General features: G+C 40.9%; 2 protein-coding genes across 6 annotated transcripts in view; both read left to right on the top strand.

The window, feature by feature from the left end:
• The window catches only part of TBC1D23 (TBC1 domain family member 23), a 32,254-nt gene extending 29,937 nt beyond the window's left edge, over positions 1-2,317 (top strand). For all 3 annotated transcript variants that reach the window (XM_054002634.1, XM_054002627.1, XM_054002642.1), the window contains one exon: positions 548-2,317. In XM_054002634.1, coding sequence (XP_053858609.1) covers positions 548-629 — 82 coding nt within the window. In that variant the 3' untranslated portion in view covers positions 630-2,317. The remainder of the gene's footprint in view (positions 1-547) is intronic.
• Positions 2,318-5,155: 2,838 nt separating this feature from the next.
• Positions 5,156-17,418, top strand: NIT2 (nitrilase family member 2). Of its 3 annotated transcripts, none has more exons than XR_008435656.1 (11): positions 5,156-5,284; positions 7,158-7,276; positions 10,211-10,331; positions 10,452-10,540; positions 11,866-11,959; positions 12,920-12,994; positions 13,416-13,494; positions 14,122-14,220; positions 14,555-14,681; positions 15,249-15,304; positions 15,752-15,780. XR_008435656.1 is itself a non-coding variant. In XM_053969901.1 (10 exons), exons 1-10 carry the CDS (start codon positions 5,257-5,259, stop codon positions 15,838-15,840), a joined length of 849 nt encoding a protein of 282 aa, XP_053825876.1. In that variant the 5' UTR covers positions 5,162-5,256; the 3' UTR covers positions 15,841-17,418. The 3 variants fall into 3 exon arrangements, 1 of the variants encoding a protein (XP_053825876.1); XR_008435657.1 differs by having other exon boundaries at positions 5,157-5,284; positions 14,585-14,681; XM_053969901.1 differs by lacking the exon at positions 14,555-14,681 and having other exon boundaries at positions 5,162-5,284; positions 15,752-17,418.
• The last annotated feature ends 686 nt before the right edge of the window (positions 17,419-18,104 follow it).

Below are 18,104 nucleotides of genomic sequence, written 5' to 3'. Positions count from 1 at the left end.
TATGTGCAGTGGATGGTCTCTTCTCACAAGAGAGAGGAGAGATGAGTTTCCTACCTAACTAGGGATGTTCTGTGCCTGTTGGCTCCTTAGGTTTGTAGTAGGTCAACAAAGATTAATTAAAATTTTGCAGGAAACTTTATTGCTTGTTGAATTACTTCATCACCACCTTGTAGACGGGAGCAGATTGATCTAGAGCTATCTATAGGAATTAAAAAACCAAAATATCACAAAACAAAATCTAAGCAAGGACTTCTATGCTTCACTCAGACAGTGCTAGCTGTAGAGATCTTGAATGGCCTGACCTATCCCATTGTCAATTTTTCTTTCCAAGATGGCCTGTAAAGTACTCCTCAACAATTCTAAGTTCACATAGAGAAAGTTTCATAGTATAATCAGGAATTAAATGTTATTTTCTTACTACATTTTTCATTTTAATATATTCCCCTCTTCCCTTCCTTCTAGACAGAGGAAGAATGAAAAGAATTATGGAATTTATACTCAGAAATTTTATAGTGAATTAATGATGGCTTTTTCTAATTTTTTTAAGGTATTTGATTCCAAATGCAGGTGATGCTACCAAAGCCATAAAACAACAGATCATGAAAGTATTGGATGCCTTGGAGAGTTAATTACTAAAGACTTTATAGAGACCAGTTTATAAAGAAGAAGCAACCAAGATTCTGTATGTGGACACAAGCTGACTGTTTCCCAACTGAATACTAACTTAAGAGAATTTTAATGTTTGCTGGTGGGAGTGCCTGAGTAGCAGGCTTAAGATAGGGTAAATTATTATCCACTTCTGGACAGGATTTTTGTTTGATTTTTTTTTTTTTACTTTAATTTTTTTTTTGTTTTGTTTTGGAGAAGTGTTTATTATAAAGGTCAGTTTGTTTCTTTTTAATGCAGCCTTAATGGGAGTGACCTGCATCTTTGCAAGAGCAGATGCAGTTGGGTTCACATTAAGTGTGTTAAAGGAATGAAGGACTGTGAGAGACAGAGAAGCAGTGGAAAACACAATGGTTTTTACATTATTATCCCTTGTAAATAAAATGTCTCCATTGCCTACAGTCTAGAAATTTGATTTTGCCTACCAGGTAGTATCAAAGACTAATTAAAAATTTAGATTTTTTTGAGCAGAGCAGATACAAATCTTAAAAAAAACTGTTTTCACATTAAAAACGGTTAATTTATCTGCAGTTTGGGCTGCAGATAAATAGAAAAAATACAAACTATTTATGAAATTAAAGGGTTTTTTAAGTCTTACCAGCTACTAGGCTAAATAACTGGAATTGGTGGTAAAGATTATTTTTAAATACTGAAATTAACTATAATTTTTACTATAAGGTTGTAATTTTTTTTTAATTATGCAAAATTTTGCATTTCATAGGTTGAGGCTGTTTCCCTTGTAAAGATGAGTGTGTGCATGGATATGCATGTTTCATGAGAGAATATGGCGATGCTGGTAGCATCACCAGCAAGTTGCCTTGTTCCTCACAAAATATCTAAGAACTTTAAATGTTTAAAACCCTTCAGTTCAGCACAAAAGTGAGTTCACGCTGACTAAAGATGTGTTCAGCAAGATGAATGCACACAAAACCAGGGAAGAAATTCCAGTGCTGCATGCCTGTGATAAATGTATTCTTAACCAGTTGTCTTCATTGATTCAAGCATTTGTTTATATTATTTTGAGTAACAATTTCTAAATTAGCAAAGATTTAGGCGATGGCAGCTATATGACTGTTCATCATAAGCTTTCCATTTGTTTAAGAATGATTCTCTTGTTCAAAGCTCAGTACAGGAATGTTCTTATGGACAAGGCAGAGCGTCTTTGTAGACTGATGGGAAATCACCGAAAACTGAGAAATAAAGATAATGGGGATTAGCTTTGCTGCATGAAATCTTCTGAGTACTTGAATCAAAACCTATGATTTGGTACTTCATCAAAAGGTAAAATAAGTTAAACTGACCTTTATAAAAAACATTTATTCTAAGTTATTTTACTAGGAATCAAGCTAGGGCACCTTAATTCTGGAACTAATTACTTTCTTTTTCCTTCTTAGTATCTGAGTAAACACCAATAGAACTTGAACTGTTGAAAATATTTGCATGAAATTGCAGCTGGGCCAATGCTCATGTATTTATAGTTTTGCCCAGCAACTGTTGTATTACATTTTCCTCTTCCTAATCCCTCCTGAAAATATCTTCAAGAGTCTCTGACTCTGTGCCTACTTCAGCAATGAGATTTTTTCATGTAAAGATGTTTGTGCTACTGTTTATAAACTACAGTTGTAAATAAACCAGTACAATTTGAACTTAACTTGCTCTGTCGGAAGGCATTTAGTTGCATACTGTAAATTTTCTGAATCAATTAAAAGTTTTTCCTAAAGGTGTTTTGTAAATGGAAGTGAATTTGATCTTTGGAGTGGAATATGCTGATTACGGATCATAGGGAGCTACTGCCAGGGACTTCTTAATGTAAGTATTTCAGAATTTAAGTTAATTTCATTAAGGACTTTTGGGTGAGCATTCACAGGTCAAAGTGAATTCGCAAATAATCAAGTTATAGAAAAGGTTTCTGCATAAATTCCAAACTTCTCAGCATCATATTTTTATTATGAAAATGTTGACAGAATGATACAACGTATTTCTCCTAGTCAGGAAGGGGAAAAGTGAAAATGACACATAGTTGTTAAACAGGTGTATATTAAATGTGGAATGTGGCTAATGTGTACGCTTTACTGTGAGGACAGCAAATACTCCAGATCTTTGAGATCTACAGCAAGTAAAGCAATAGAAAGTCAGTTCTTAAATCCCTTCTCTGTAGAAACAGACCTCTTATCTTAAAAAGCTCAGCCCAAACTATGAATAATTTCAATGGTGCTGGTGTATCTCTACCCACAGTTTAAGGGCCACTTTTGCCTTACAGTGTACATACCTGTAGTTACTATTTTTGTTGTAAAACTTGTATTACAAAGCATAAATTCTAATTATAGTACTGCAGTGATATTTTTTTAAAAGAAAAATCAAAAAAGTTAGTATGCTACTTCCTGTCACTTTTAGCTTCAAGGATTTCTTTTTAAATTGTGTTTGCTAGAGATGTGTTGGCTCTTGTTTTATTCTGCATGCACCACAGTCTATATTTTTGAGTATAAGGTGACAGTTGTTATGATGCAGGAGTGATAGAAATTAGGTCTGGAGTAGGAAAGAAAGTCTTGGATTAAACTTTCCTGCCAAATGAAAGCTCTTAACTTTGTGTCATAGTGAGAGTTGGTGCTTCTGTGCTCGCTGATGGCTCTTCACTTGTCTCACAAATTCTTTTAGATTCTGATCTGTATGAGCATTTGTAAAGAACTTTACATGTATTACCCCCCAAAAATACTGTTGATTGCAGAGTTGCAATTTTTAAAATTGCCTTTTCCTGTTAGCCCTAACACATGGGTCTCACCTGTGACTGGATCTTTTCCTTCCAACTACATGTCACCAACAACTACATGTAGTTCCAAACCTTCAGGTACTGCTTTTTCCGTATAGGTGTAGTCTACTGAATGTGTGAAAAGTTTCCCTTTAGGGAAGGAAAAGGGTGGTACTATGTAACTTGTTCTACTGGGTATACTTAGTGCTTTCAGATACTTTTGTTTGGAAACTTGAAAAATTTATTTTATCTCTCTGACTCATGGGAAAACTGGATTTTTGGCCTGTGCTTTGCACCTTGAAGGGATGATACTACTAGATTTTTTAAATTCTTTTTCTTATTTGGGAAGAAGTTGGGAGACAGCTGTTCTTTGCACCTGGAGCCCTGCAGAGTGTGATGTTTGGGGAAGAAAAAATGTTTAACAAACGTATATACTCTTTCTACCACCATGGGCATGTATAAAAAGGAGGAAGGCCTGCTAAGGGCTGTTGTACTGTCTGTTCTGCCATCCTTTGGCTTGGTCAGATTGGGATGAGTGGTTCCCTCTTCTGCTTCAAGGGGCAGGTTGAACAGTTCTCTGGTTGAAGAAAGTTTTGTAATTATTGCATGCAGTAGTGGTTGTGCATTTTACAGTGGTTATGCACTTCCCCTCCTTTATCTCTCTGCATGTTTCCTGAAGGGGAAGGTGTGTAAGAGATTGATCACCCTGGGTTGCCCATTTTATCTTTACCCATTCTGCTGTTATGTGCTTTCAGCTTACAGACATAATCTTGTGTAAGAAATATTGCTACACAACATAAATCTACAATTCTACAAACATGCTTCTAAAAAGCCCAAGGCTGGAAAATATGTACATGAGACAGCAATGTTTTGTGCTGAGTAAAGGGGAGCACTTGGTGATTAAAGCCAAGAAAGAGCAGCATGGTGCTTAGTGTGTTGGTTTTACAGAATTGGCAGTGTTGGACAGGACTTCTGGAGCTCATCTAGTCCAAGTTCCCTGCCAAGGCAGGGTCACCTAGAGCAGGTGACACAGGAACTTACCCAGGTGGGTTTGGAATGTCTCGAGAAAGGGAAACTTCACTGGGCAGCCTGTTCAGTGCTCTGCCACCCTCAATGTAAGGAAGTTCCTTCTCATGCTGAGGTGTTTTAGTTTATGGCCATTGCTCCTTGTCCTGTCACTGGGCACCACTGATATTAGTATGGCACCCCCCTCTTGACAAATGCCTTCAAGATGTCTATATGCGCTGATGACATCCCCTCTCAGCCTTCCCTTCTCTGAACTAAACAGGCCCAGCTCCTACAGTCTCTCCTCATAAGAGAGGTGCTCCAGAGCCCAACTCATCTTTGTGGCCTCCACTGCACCCTCTCTGTTAGCTCCTTGTCTTTCTGGTAGTGAGGAGCCCAGAACTGGACACCGTGGAGATATTTGTACTTCCTGTGAGGTATGCTATGAGGATGCTGTTCTTGTAAAGAAAGAGGGGGATGACCCAGGTGAATGAGTTACGTGTAAACTGGTACAGGTCCCTTGGGATGAGCCCATAGCAGACTTAGGGCTGCCAGGGTTTGTTGGGCCGGGCAGGGCAAAGAGGCTCTCGGCACAGCCGGAGCTTTGGGGCTCCGCTGTTTCTGCCGGCGCTGAACGGGCCCGGGGGAGCGCTGCCCGTTCGCTGCCTGGGCGGGGCGGGGCTGCCTCAGCCCCGCACTTCGCCGCTCAGAACGCGGTCCCGGCACCAGCCGGGCCACTTGAAGGGCGTGAGGGTGGCTGTGGCTGAGCCCCGGCCCGGGGCCGGCACTGCGAGTCCCGGCAGCCCCCGCGGGCCGCTCCCACCCGGGCGGTGCCGGGAATGCGGGCGGCCGGCGGAGCCATGGCATGTGAGTGGGAGCCTTTCCCGTCCCTCTCGTCCCGCGATCCCGGTCCCCGCCCCACCGTGAAAGGCTCCGCGGGCCACTGTCCTGGGTCTCTCGCGCCTCCCCGGAGCCCCCGGCCCCGGTGAGACCGGGAAAGGCCTCGGTCCTAGGCGCTGGCACAGCCTGTGGAGTAGTGCGGTGAGGAGCTGCGCTGGGCCCAGACCGGGATACAGTGCTCGCCCTGCAGGGGTCAGCTCCTCAAGAAACGCGAGCACACCGGACGTACTTCGCTTCCGGTGTTCTAAAACAAAATAGCAAGCATGTTTTGTAGTGGTACAAATGTGAACCATTATTTTACTCCGTTGTGCTTTTACCTGGTTTCGGCCTACATTGCTTTAGGCTTTTCCTGAGAATTGCTTTTAACGAAGGTTTTGCAGCAGCTGGTCAAGGCTGGGAGCAGAGGTCTCTCTACAGCCCTGCTGCACGTTTCTCTGCATTTCTGTTGCTCCCACATCTGGATGTGTTAACTGTGACACAAATACATGTGTTCTGTTGTGGCTGAGCTTCAGTTTTGCACCTTATCGAACTTCAAACCTGAGGCATGTAGTGTTATATATAGGAGGATAATATTAATTACCTTAATTAAATTTCCTGGTGTTTTAAACATTATGGGGTTTTTTTTCCTAGTGCCTGTTTTCTCTTTTTTTTTTTTTTTTCTTTTATTCTGAAATGCAAATCTTTTAAGTGGCCAACTTGTCTGAACTAAACACATTCCACAAATGCTGGCAAGTTTTTGACAGATCTCTGATACGATTATCTCAGTGGGTCTGGAACCTATGGTTACATCAGTTCAGAATACCAGATGAGCTTTGTTTGCTCAATAGAGCCAGCAGTAAAAGTCTCTCACACAAAGAATGGCAAAGGGAGGAGTTAATCATTTGCTTAACCTCTAGAAATTAGCTGCTTAGCTACAGAAGTAGGAAAAAGGATGTATCGCAGCTGCTTCTGACCCAGTCTCGTCTTAACTTGAACCAGCTTTTCCAGTTTCCCTGACCACTGGGACTATGTTGCTTCCAGCTTTGTCTTTTTCTTGTTGTGATCTTTGACTTTTGATGGGGGAGTTTTCCAGACAGATGAGGTACTATGAAACTGAGATACTTTTTTTTTATAAAGCCAGAGAGGATTGTTTGGTTGGTGTTTGTTTTAAAGAAAACAGTTCTACCTGCTCAGGGTGTGTTTCCTTACAACCTGGGGTACTCAGAGATTATTGGAAGGAAATCCAAGGGGTATGCACAAAACTTGGCTACCTGGAGAGCCTGCAGTTGTATATCCTTGCTTAGTGGAAGTAGAAGCTTGATAACACTTGCAACTTGGCCCGAAACCAGTTTGGTAAAAAATGATCAGGAAAGATGTTAACCTGCCTTGGTTTTCATAGCCATTTCCCAAGCTAGGTGTGAATTGAGGGATAAAAGCAAACAATTCCTTTATTTGGTGCTTTTGGGATTATCTGGTCCTTTGGTGTGCAACAAGAAGATGGGCTCCCACAGAGCCCAGCAGCCTGGGAAGGAGGGGCTGGGGGGACCTGTGCTCTTCCTTTCTGTAACATGGCTCCTTCCCCTGGAACATGGCCTGGGTTGCTGGCACGTGAGCTCTGTGATCTTTGCAGGATGGTGGCCATGCATGTCTCCCATTGGCAGTCCTGGGTTTCAGTGCTCTCCCTGTGTTAAGAGACTGTTTCCAGTGCCAGAGATAGGCTGCACAATGAGTTGGTAGTGGTTTATGCATATATTTATATATAAACTCATTTGTTTTCTTCAATGCTTGTTACTGAATTCAAATTTGGAAGAGTTTCCTGGGGGAATTCTGATGAATAATTTTTTTTCTTTTCTGCCATCAGCCTTCCGCCTCGCTCTTATCCAGCTTCATGTATCTGCTGTTAAATCGGATAATCTCCAACGAGCCTGTGGACTGGTGAGAGAAGCATCAGCTAAAGGAGCAAAACTTGTGGCGCTACCTGTGAGTAAAGATCATGGCCTGCTTAGCCCTTATGTTTCAAACCCTTCAGAACCTCTTTCTAGTGTTATTAATGCAACATATGTTCCTCCCTGGATAGCTTAGATGTTGTATGAGGCTTCAAAATAAAACTAAAAGCTAAAAAATCCCAGGGGCTGTATCTGGCAGTGCATTAGGAGGTGGGGAATGAAAAGGGAAACAAAAAACAGGTTGATCTTTTTTGTAGTATACGATTCTGGTAAAGTTTTTGCTGATTTAAATCCTAGGCAATCCATCTTTGATATATTCTGAATTCAGGTAAGTGACACTGTAGTTTGAATCTTTGCTGAAGAAGTGTAGAAAAAGGCAATTTTCAGCTAAAGAATGTTGACATGAAGGTGAAAGACCATACACAGTAGCTCTCTTTGCTGTAAGTATTCGAGATCCATGAGAAACAAAATAGACTTAAAATATACTTCCAGCAGGTCATTTGTGGCTGAATTGTGATTAAGACACATTTCTCTTATGACTTCCATGTGTGGAAATGGCCACTTAAAATGATCAATCACTTCTGACTTACTTTTTGAACTTTAGCCATAATTATTTTGCTGAATTTTCACACAGTGGGTGTGCTGGCAATAGGGTGGGCTTCTCAGTGCAGCTTTGAGCTTTTCTCCTCTCTTCATGGGGGTACTTGTGTTACTCCTGTACATCTGACACAGGAGTGCAAAGTTCATCTCTGGGTGAACTTTGGGTCTCTGTTGGGGAAGATGAAATAGCAAGGCCCTATAAATATGATGGCCTGGCAAAAGAATCAGAGAATACAGATATTGAGATGAAAACAAGGTTTGAAATACCAAACCTTCATTACTGAGCATCCCAAAAACAATAATACAACCAAGCTGAAAGCAATCCCCCCTTTCTGATAGATCCTAAGGTCAAATGGAATGTTCTGTATCACCCCCCAATGTGTGGTTCATCCCATACCTGTAACCCTCCCCTGAAGTATCAGGTATCTGCAACCCCATTGGCCCAAGTCCTGTCCCAGCCCACCTTGAAGCCCCCTGATAAGGTGTGGCCGAGGGACCGGATGCTCTCTCTCTCGCTCTCTCTTGGACCTTCCTGCTGGGATGCCCACCTGGCACCATCTCTCTCTCTCTCTCTCTCTCTCTCTCTCTCCCTGCTCTCCCTGGGCCTGCCACGAGTTGCGGCTAGCAACTCCAAGCAGGGCCCTTCATCCTTTACAATAAACCATATGCTCTAAAGACCGGGCTTCAGAGATCCTTCTTTACCACCCATCCAAACCGTCCTGGAGTCCAGCACTCCCCGCAAGTCTCAGTTTTACATACAGAATCTTTTCTCTCCTACTGTCATGGGGGAAGTATTGAGCAACCTTCCCAGCTCCTCTGTGCTAACATGGTTCTTGTGTTGCAAATGTGACCATTCAGTGTTCTGCCTCGGCCTCCTGTGTAGAGATTACTATTATTTACTGGCTTCATCATGTGTACAAACATTGAATTTTCCAGACTTATTTAGCTGAGATACTCACTTTGTCAACAAAGATTTATGCTTTTAGAATACAAGTTGTCAAACATGGGTAAGGCATTTCACAGACTTTTGGGAGATACATTTTGTATTGACATTAGTGCATGAGCATGAAATACTGTCCTCCCGTTGTTTTGTTTCTTTGGGGGTTTGTTTTTTGTTTTAATAACTTTATATAAAGGAAAGTAACTCATACTGAATATATGAAGATGGAGGCAGCTGGCTTTGCTTTCACTTCTTTGAAGTTCAGCCCAGATTTCAAAAGCCTAGGGAGCTCATTTTGACAGCCTCCTCCAGAGATTTCCCTTCCTGTTTCTTCCATCTACAGGTTGTGCTGTGGGTTAACTTATACCTGCTGGCCTAATGCCCTGTATAGGGAAAAAAAAAAAACCTTTCCAGCTTGGGTTAATTTATTCCACTTCAGTGGAACCTACCTGAGTTGTTAAGAAGTTTGCTTGAGCAGATAAAGCAGAAATGTTTATTGTGCTAGTCACAGCTTGATTTTTTTCCCTCCCTTTTTCTTTGTGGGGGTGGGGGTGTGTTTGTCACTTCTGATGAGCAAAGGGAACAATGGAGGTGTCTGGGCTGGGAGTCCTTTTCTCACAGACCAGAAGTTGCTGCCCCAGTTTGATAGCCTATCTGTGGCCTCCAGCTGTACTTCTTTAGGGTACAAGAAAGTGTTGAGTGTCTCACCTCCTCACAGAGCTGGCAAGTGTAATGCAGAGTGAAAGTGCCTCATCTCTTGGGCATCTCAAATACCACTAGCCCACCTATCTTAGGCATCTAAACTACTCTGTAAATCTGACTGTGTAAAGATTACATGTCTAGTTCTAAAGGGATGGCAAATATTTAACTAAGGCCAAAGGTGGAGGGCACTCTTCAGTTGTGAGGAAATAGTGTTTAAAGGATTGTTTTAATAAAACACTAAGTAATTTGAAGAAATGCATGCTTTTGCAAATGTCCTTTTAAAAATTAAGCAATCATGGGCTGTGATGAGCATGAGCATTTCACAATTTTGAGAGGATCTACTGAGCTTATAACTTGACAAATGAGCTGTGTTGAACTTGGCTCCTCATTCTGATGTGAACATCTCTTGTGTTCTTGTTAAGCCCAGAGCAGTGAATGTGCTGGCCTTACAGCTTGCATATAGTCTTAGCTCATGTTCTATTTGGCACGCACTCCACAAACACACCTCTTTTGGTGTGTTTGAACACATAAAACACAATTGTTCAAGTCCCTCTGGCCTTCCTGGCATTTTCTGGTTTGCTTACTGAGCTCCTATAAATGAAACTCCTTTAACCAAAGGTTGTTTGAGAACATGGTTAGAGAGGAGTTTGAAAAGTTAGGTACATCTCATTGTAGTGGTGTTACTGGATTTTAGCTTTTGGGTTTTTTTTCCCCATTTAATTCTAGGAATGCTTTAATTCTCCATATGGAACCCAATACTTTAAGGAGTATGCAGAGAAGATCCCTGGGGAATCCACACAAAAGCTGTCAGAAGTTGCAAAGGAGTGCAGCATATATCTCATTGGAGGTAGTTTACTCTTAGTGACCATCTCACTGGGGGAAAAATGGGCAATGTCTATTACTGCCATTAGATCAAAATTACATAAATAATATAATGGGGGAAATCTCTGTTCTTGCCTTTACAAAGGATCCATTCCAGAAGAGGATGGTGGAAAGCTCTATAATACATGTACTGTCTTTGGGCCTGATGGTGCTCTGCTGGCAAAGCATAGGAAGGTAAGATGGCAGAATATTGTTATGAAAAGTTTTCTCAGCAGTGTTGTACAAATTATTTCATCTTACAAAATAATCTTATACCACTTAAAGGTGGTATAAATCAGTAGAATCTTGCATTAATAATAAGTTGTGTACCATCACCCATGAAATTTCATGTAACTTTTATGTTGAGCATGTAAACACCACTTCAATAAGTGGTCATAAATTTGTTTTGGATAAGGATGAAAAAATGCTAGAAGGTGTAAATGGCTGTGCCCATATGCTGGGAAAACCATGACAAAGTGTAAAACCTAACCCAACTCATATATCTCTGTACCCTGGCCTAAGTCTAAAACACAGTGCCACTTGGATGGGATCAGGATTTTCCCTCAGCTTCCTGATGGATTTAGTCCTTCTGTTATAATAAATACTGTTCTTCACATACTTTGTGCTGCACATGTGATTAGTGCAGACGTGCAGAACCCAAGTTAAGCTGTCAGTGCTGTTTGTGGTAGATGTTTGCTTGCTGTCATCTTCCACTTCATCACTGCTTTGTGCCTTCTGGAAAACTGCCTCCCATTTGTAACCGCAGAGTCAGTTTTTCTTCATGGACTGTTCTGTTCATTCTTATCCCTATTTTCTGTTCATGGGACTGTGCACACAGGGATCACTCCATGAGTGAACAACAGCTTATTTCTTTTTTCTAAGGATAAGCCAAAAAGATAATGCAGGGTTACTTGGAACAAATAAGGTGGTGCAGGTATTAATTTATTCTGTTTGCTGATTCTACATTAGCATCACTTACTAGATCACCTTGTGCAGTTCTGTGTTGCCTTCCACCTGTCACAGCACAGCAGTCTGCAAGCCCAGGAGTTGCTTGTAGAGTGAGTGCAGGCTTGTGCTAAGGATGAACAAATAATAAAGCAAAACCAGCTCTGTTGTTAGGAAGCTCCAGTCAGGAGCAGTACCTTCCATTGCAAGGGAGGGATAAAGGCAGCTGAAGGCCCTCAGAGGCATCTGCATAGCTGAAGTCATGGGAACTTTATGCCTTGGTGAAGGTATTTTCTTGAGAAAATACAGGATTGGTACTCAAATGTTAGAGACAAATCATTAGGTCAAGACATCTAGTTGTTTTGCATGTATTTGCAACTTTAGACATGTATATTTCTGTATAGAAGAAAATACTTTAAATCTTCTTTGGGGGATCTAACAATCTTAAGCAGTGTTTACTTTGGATCCTGACAAAAGAGTAGTCTAGATAACAGTAGAAAACACATGCCTAAAGAGGCTCAAATACCAAGCAGAGAAATTGTTAGTAATTGTTATTAATCATAGTATAATTGCAGGTTCATTTGTTTGACATTAATGTTCCTGGGAAGATACAGTTCAAAGAGTCTGAAACACTGAGTCCAGGGAATAGTTTCTCCATGTTTGACACACGTGAGTATAAAATAAGCTCTCTCTTTAAGGAGCTCTACTACAATAACACTGCAGTCACTCTGGAGTTCTCTTCCCCCTCCTCCTTTCCAGCAGTGGACTTTTAGACTGTCAGACTGGGCATTTGATGACAAATACAGTTTAAGTTTGTTTCAAGTGTTTGGGTCACTTCTGAAACTTTTAAAAAGGTGGTGTGGTTGCAAAAGGACAGAGGAGTAGAAAGGGTTGAAACATATGCCACTCCCCTTGCCTTAATTAAAAAATGGTCCTATTGATTTGTTAGAAGTGATGGTATTTTCAATAGCAGTTACAGCTTGAAAATAGTTCTTCTAAAACATGGCCTAGAAAAGAAAGTATGTAACAGCTACAATGGTACATTGCTCCACGTGAGGATGATACAATAATGGAGACAATTAACTAAAACAAGGATCGCATTCCAGCCTTCTTGAATCCACCACCTCAGATAAAAAAGCAAAGTACCTACTCCTTCCCACCCCATATTGGTCAAAAACTGACAGAGTCTGTTAACTGAGCTCTCCAAAGTCTTGTCTGCCACAGTCACTTTCTCCTCCTTGCAATGTGCATGCTCTAAGAAAGTACATTACTGTTTTTAGTCCATGAAAAGCAGGGAGTGTTTCCTTTTATTGAAAAGAAAATAATTGAAAAAATTGCAGCTAAATGAGAGGGGAATATGTTGCACAAAGACCTGATACAACATGATTTTGTGGAAATTACTTTTCTTAAACGGTAGATAAGACTGCTTCTCACACTCTTTCTGTCCTATTGAAGCATGAATTCCCCCCCAACAATAGCCAGTGCTTGTTGGACACACATTTAAATATAGGTCCTCCTGTTGCCGTGAGCCATGTAAAATAACAGTTGCCAGGATGGCTACAGGGAGTCTTGTGCTTGTTTTGTGTTTTGCTAGTGATATGATTGCTGTCTCTTGTGTTTTGAGAACAGCATACTGCAAAGTGGGCCTGGGCATCTGCTATGATATGAGATTTGCTGAGATGGCTCAAATCTACGGCCAGAAAGGTGAGGCTGGGTCACCTAAGGGCACGTGAGCAGCCATAAGGCTGGGGCTAGCCAGGGCTGGTTCTGGGTGGTGCATGCTGGGTGATCCCTGTGACCAGGCATTCCTTGATCCATGGGATCAGGCATTCTTACCCCTGACCAGTAACACAAAATGCATCCTGTGGCCAAGACTCTTACTCAGATGAGTGACTTCTCTCATGGAGTAAAGTAACCATCACTTCCTGATCCACATGTGGTGGAGTGATGGAGTTGGGTATCCCCACCACACCTCTTGGCTGATGTAACCTGTTATGTATGGACAGGCTCTGTTTGGTTCCATTCTGGGCTGGGAAGTATGGAAAGAAACCTCACCTTGGGTTTCAGTGTGAAGTGCCACTCTTCCCCTTAATGACGCTTGGGTTCTAATTGTCTCTTAACGAAGGTTGCCAGCTGCTGATATATCCAGGGGCTTTTAACATGACAACAGGACCAGCTCATTGGGAACTCTTACAAAGGGGACGGTAAGATCACAGTAAAAATTCTAGAGGAGTTTTGGTGCATGAAACTCAACTTTCTTGTGTTCCAAATGACATTTGTGCTTCAGAAGTGGTGCTGCAGGGCCATTCCACTATTGGAGCTATACCATCCCTCAAGCCTAGTATGGGACACCAAAATGATTTTGCTGTCAAGGAGAAAAGCAGGAAGTTCTCGGCCTTTTCTCCCTCCTGCCCCTGCTGTGCCCCTTCAATGACCTTTTCCCATGGCTTTATAAGCACCCTTCACACACAGATTCTAGAGAGAAGAGCCAGTAACCATTTGGGAAGTGCTCTAATTACAGGTAGAAATAGACTCTGAGATTGCTGAATGCAGTATTATTTATTCATTTGGTCAGCTTCAATCAATTTTGCTACATACCGAATGAACCTGTGAATTATATGATGCACTAACTATGGAGGCAGGTGCTAGAGACTTCTCTTTCCAGTGTCTTCTTTCTCTGACCTTTGTATCATTCACAGTTTGGGCTAGTCATTTAGAGGATATATAGCTTGTCCTTCAGAGTGGATTCTTTCTCTTCTGCTTAATTAAATGGTATTATAAAAAACAATTCTTCTCACTTTTTCCCTCCCTGCATTTTTCTGTGAACACAGAGCTGTTGATAATCAATTCTACGTAGCTACTGTATCTCCTGCTAGAGATGAAAAAGCGTCCTATGTTGCCTGGGGACACAGCACTGTAGTAAATCCATGGTGAGTTCAATAATATAAAAAATAGCACCTTTTCTTCGGTAAAAAATATTTTAGTTGGCAGTCACACTTCAGTCCTACTTTTCCATCTACTGTTAAATGTGCAAATTCTTGGTAAAAAGCACATGAGACTTGAGCCTACATTCTCAAGATAATAATTTAAAACAGCCAAACTGAAAAAAAAAAAAAAAAGTAAACTAGAACTAGTTTGAGTATGTATTCATTTTGGTAATAAAGATGCTACTTAGTACTGGGATTAAGCATTAGTTGAACTGCTGACCTTGTCCCTGAAGTTCAGTCCATTATATGCTATGCATAGGGTAATTCTCTTAAACAGCTTGCACAGAACTATCTAATTTCTTCAAAGAACAACACTGCTTTGACATAAAAAAGAACAAGAAGAATGTCTTCAGCTAGAGAAGAGAGATTCTGGCTTGAGCAGAAGTGATGCAGGTGCACAGGAGGTAAAAGTGACCAAATCTTCAGGCAGATGTTTTTCTTTCAGATAAATCTACTGATAACTCACTTCCAGTTGTTTGCACAGTAAGAAAAGCTTTGTCTATGTCTTGAGCTTTTAACTTTATATGATGAAAGCAGTGACAAAACACTTGGGGGAAACATGATCATGTTCAGTAGCTCATGCAGAGTAAAAGTACACTATTAACAGCCATTAGGGTCTTCAAAGGAGAAAGTGTTCACCTTTGCCAGTGTGGTTGTTCCTTTCCCCTTGAGGTATGTTGCATGCTCACAGGCAGTGGTTCTCAGAGTAGCTTTTACCACAGTTCTTGATCTTTGAAAGACACTTATGTTAAGTATGTATATATCACATATACAAAGTGCCATATATAAACCCTGGAAGCCATTTCTGTCATACCAGAGTTATGGATTATGATGCTATTTTTAGGACAGCCCTGTAGTTACAGCTGTAGGCATCCAGGGTAGGAACTGCTTTTTGTACAAACAGCAGCAACTCCACTGATGCCTTGAAACCAATGTGTTAACTCTGTGAACAAATGTGCTTAATTTTGCAGGGGTGAAGTCATAGCCAAAGCTGGGGCTGAGGAAACAGTTGTATACACAGATATCGGTAAGGGAAAAATTGTTTTTGTTTTTTTGCCACTTTTTTTCTTGAGTACAGGTCATGACACTAAGGACAGGGAGTTTTTTTAAAGTCTGTGGCCTTACACATGCATGCAACTACAGATGATGCAGCATTCCTCTGCCTTGTCCACCTTTGCTAGGTTAAAGCAAGAACCAGGAGCACTATACTGTTCTACATACAATATTCTATAGCTGTACCCTTCTAGTTCACTTCCTTAGGAAGAAGGTGCCACCTTAGGAAAGAGCAAAGCTGAGGCTTCCTTCAGCCCTGGCTGCTCACTTGCATTCCATTCTCCACCAAAGTTTCTATTTCAAAGTTCACTACCACACCATTCTCCATCAAAGTTGATATTTTCCCTGTCCTACCTCAGAGCAAGTCAGGAGCTTTCTTTTTTGGCTGCTGTTGTCTTAAGTCTTTTCTTCTCTCCTGCAGATCTAAAGAAACTTGCAGAAATACGTCAGCAGATTCCTATTTTAAGCCAGAAGCGTTGTGATCTCTATGGTGTAGAGATGAAAAAGTGAAGCTGGGTGAAGAGGGAAGGTTCAGCTGTCACAATGGCTGTTGCCTTCGTCTTTGGAAGGATTTCCTTAGTAGTTGCTCCACAATTTACTACCTAATGTGCCAGTTAAGAAAACACCACATAACAAAAAAAAAATGGTGCAATTCTAGTATGATTGAAATATAACTTTTGTATCTCGTCTCATACTTAAGTATTTCATAGTATTTTACAGCTAGGATAAAGATGGGGGTGAAATCAGTTCAATACAGCAGTGATTAACATTGATTTTTAGTCATCATAATGTTTTAGTTACCTTCTGAGGGCTGTTTTGTAGAACACGGAAATCTTGTTCTCTGAAACTCTCTCTCAAGTCAGCTTTGGTATTATGAATTTTTTGGTGAATTGTCAGAAAATCTAGAAGCATGATTCTTCTCTGTCCTTTTTAGATGTATGTGACTTAACCAAGATCCTTGAATGCCCTAGTTTTAACTTGGGAAGCTTAAATTTTAACACACTGAGCAAAACAGGCCAAATTCTGCTCTGCACTACTCAGGACATTGCAAGACGCTGCCAGACAGAGCTGCTCCTATAGAAGAATCTGTAACACTTTTTGGTTCATGTGTTTTTTCTGGATCTGTGTATTAAATTCTCCTTACGGCAAATCCCGTTCATTGCTGAAGTGACACGGGTTAGTTACTGTGTTGTTACAGTAATTCATACGTTGCCACACCTTTGCTCTCCATACTGCTTCCTTAATAGAATGTCTGAGTGGGTTTTAATTCTGCTGCCTGGAAAAGGCTGAGCAGTCAGGTTGGAAACCCTCTTGCACTAAGTCCTTCTGTCCACAGTCTCCCAGAAGACTGCGCAATGCTTGAATGCATTATTGCTACCATGGGCAGCTCCCATCCACTGCAGAGAAAACATTCCTTACTGTGCTGCTTTTGCTGGAGACAAACTGATTGAGAAAGATGGCTTTAAAATACAGCAAACCAGCCAAGCATGTTGCACTTTTGGTTTTGGGTTTCTTTTTTGAAGGAAGACATCTTTTAATGTAAAAAGAATGTACAAATTATGCTTTTTATTCCTTGGAATGAAAAAAAAGAAGCAACTTACCAGACTTCACTGATAAGCTTTTGGTTTTCCAGCAGCACAGAACAGCTGTAAGGCTAAAAGATTTCAAAATACAAGAATGGGAGGGAGAGAAGGTTTTGTCTTGCTCTATCTAACCACATTTCCCCCAAAACCATCTTACATTTCATTCATGTTCACCAATCCTCCTCTCCCCACAGTTTTTTGGGTTTGTGGGGGTTTTTGTTTTGGCTTTTATTTTTTAACATTTTGACTTCTCTGCAATGAGCTTGGTGTGTTTTCTAAACAAGAACAAACATTCAGCCAAGCCCTGACACATCCTTCCCCTCAAAAGCCAGATCCCACCATTCCACTCGGTGGCATTCTATATCAGCAGGTATTTTTGGTCTGTACTTTTCACTGCATTTTCGTGTACACACTGCATTGGAACTTTTAAGAAACAAGCCACATAGCACAAGGTGAAATGAAGGTTTATTTGTTGAAAAATAAATATTAAAAAATTAACAATTTACCATTTGAGCCAAGTCTCCTGCATTAGATTAGTGCTTCCCACATACTCAACAACCCCTATCCATGATGGCCATTGCTGGGCTCCAACTTCTAAGTCATAATAACTATTTTATCTCTTTCCCTCCTGTCTCTCTACTAGTTCAACACACAGGAGTAAATAAATTCTACCTTTGGAGGATTAAAGTAGTGCAGGACTGTCATGGGCTGACCACTTAAATCTGAGAAATGTAAAGTGCAGTTTGCAACAGGTAACAGAATCTGTGGTCTGAACTCTCCTCCCCTGGAATCCCAAATGGAGACGATGGATGAAAATGTATTACAAGCTACTTTGGTGAACTCGGCTGAAGAGCTGACATGAGCTCGGTTCTTTTCAGTCTATCAGGACAACTTCTAAGCACCTTGTTTTAGTAGGGTCTCCAGTGCACTGCACTCAGAAGTGATGCAAATGGGACTGAATTTCTGAGGCTTTCACTGAAAAAAAGTACAGTCAGTTCTTAGCCACAGTACTTGAAGCAGCCAATACTCAACCTTTGTGTTGGTAGAAAACAGGCACTTTTAAGTATCCATACAACACATATGCACCAGTATTCTGTAAATACATGAAACTAATCAGTAACAACCCTGAAACAGTTCCAGAATTTCAGTCTGCAAAAATTTAAGTTATTTTTGAAGAAATGGCAGAAAATT

This window comes from Vidua macroura, chromosome 2 (genome assembly GCF_024509145.1).
Source record: "Vidua macroura isolate BioBank_ID:100142 chromosome 2, ASM2450914v1, whole genome shotgun sequence".
Lineage (NCBI taxonomy): Eukaryota > Metazoa > Chordata > Aves > Passeriformes > Viduidae > Vidua > Vidua macroura.
The sequence above is the reverse complement of the archived record's forward strand: the minus strand, read 5'-3'. Positions and strand labels throughout refer to the sequence as shown.

What these genes read in the sequence shown, in the direction of transcription:
- NIT2 (XM_053969901.1), top strand. Translation starts at nt 5,257, where the DNA reads ATGCGGGCGGCCGGCGGAGCCATGGCAT. An exon ending in TTTCTCCATGTTTGACACAC is followed by an intron (nt 11,960 to 12,919) that starts GTGAGTATAAAA and finishes TTTTGAGAACAG; the next exon opens with CATACTGCAAAGTGGGCCTG. An exon ending in GAACTCTTACAAAGGGGACG is followed by an intron (nt 13,495 to 14,121) that starts GTAAGATCACAG and finishes CTGTGAACACAG; the next exon opens with AGCTGTTGATAATCAATTCT.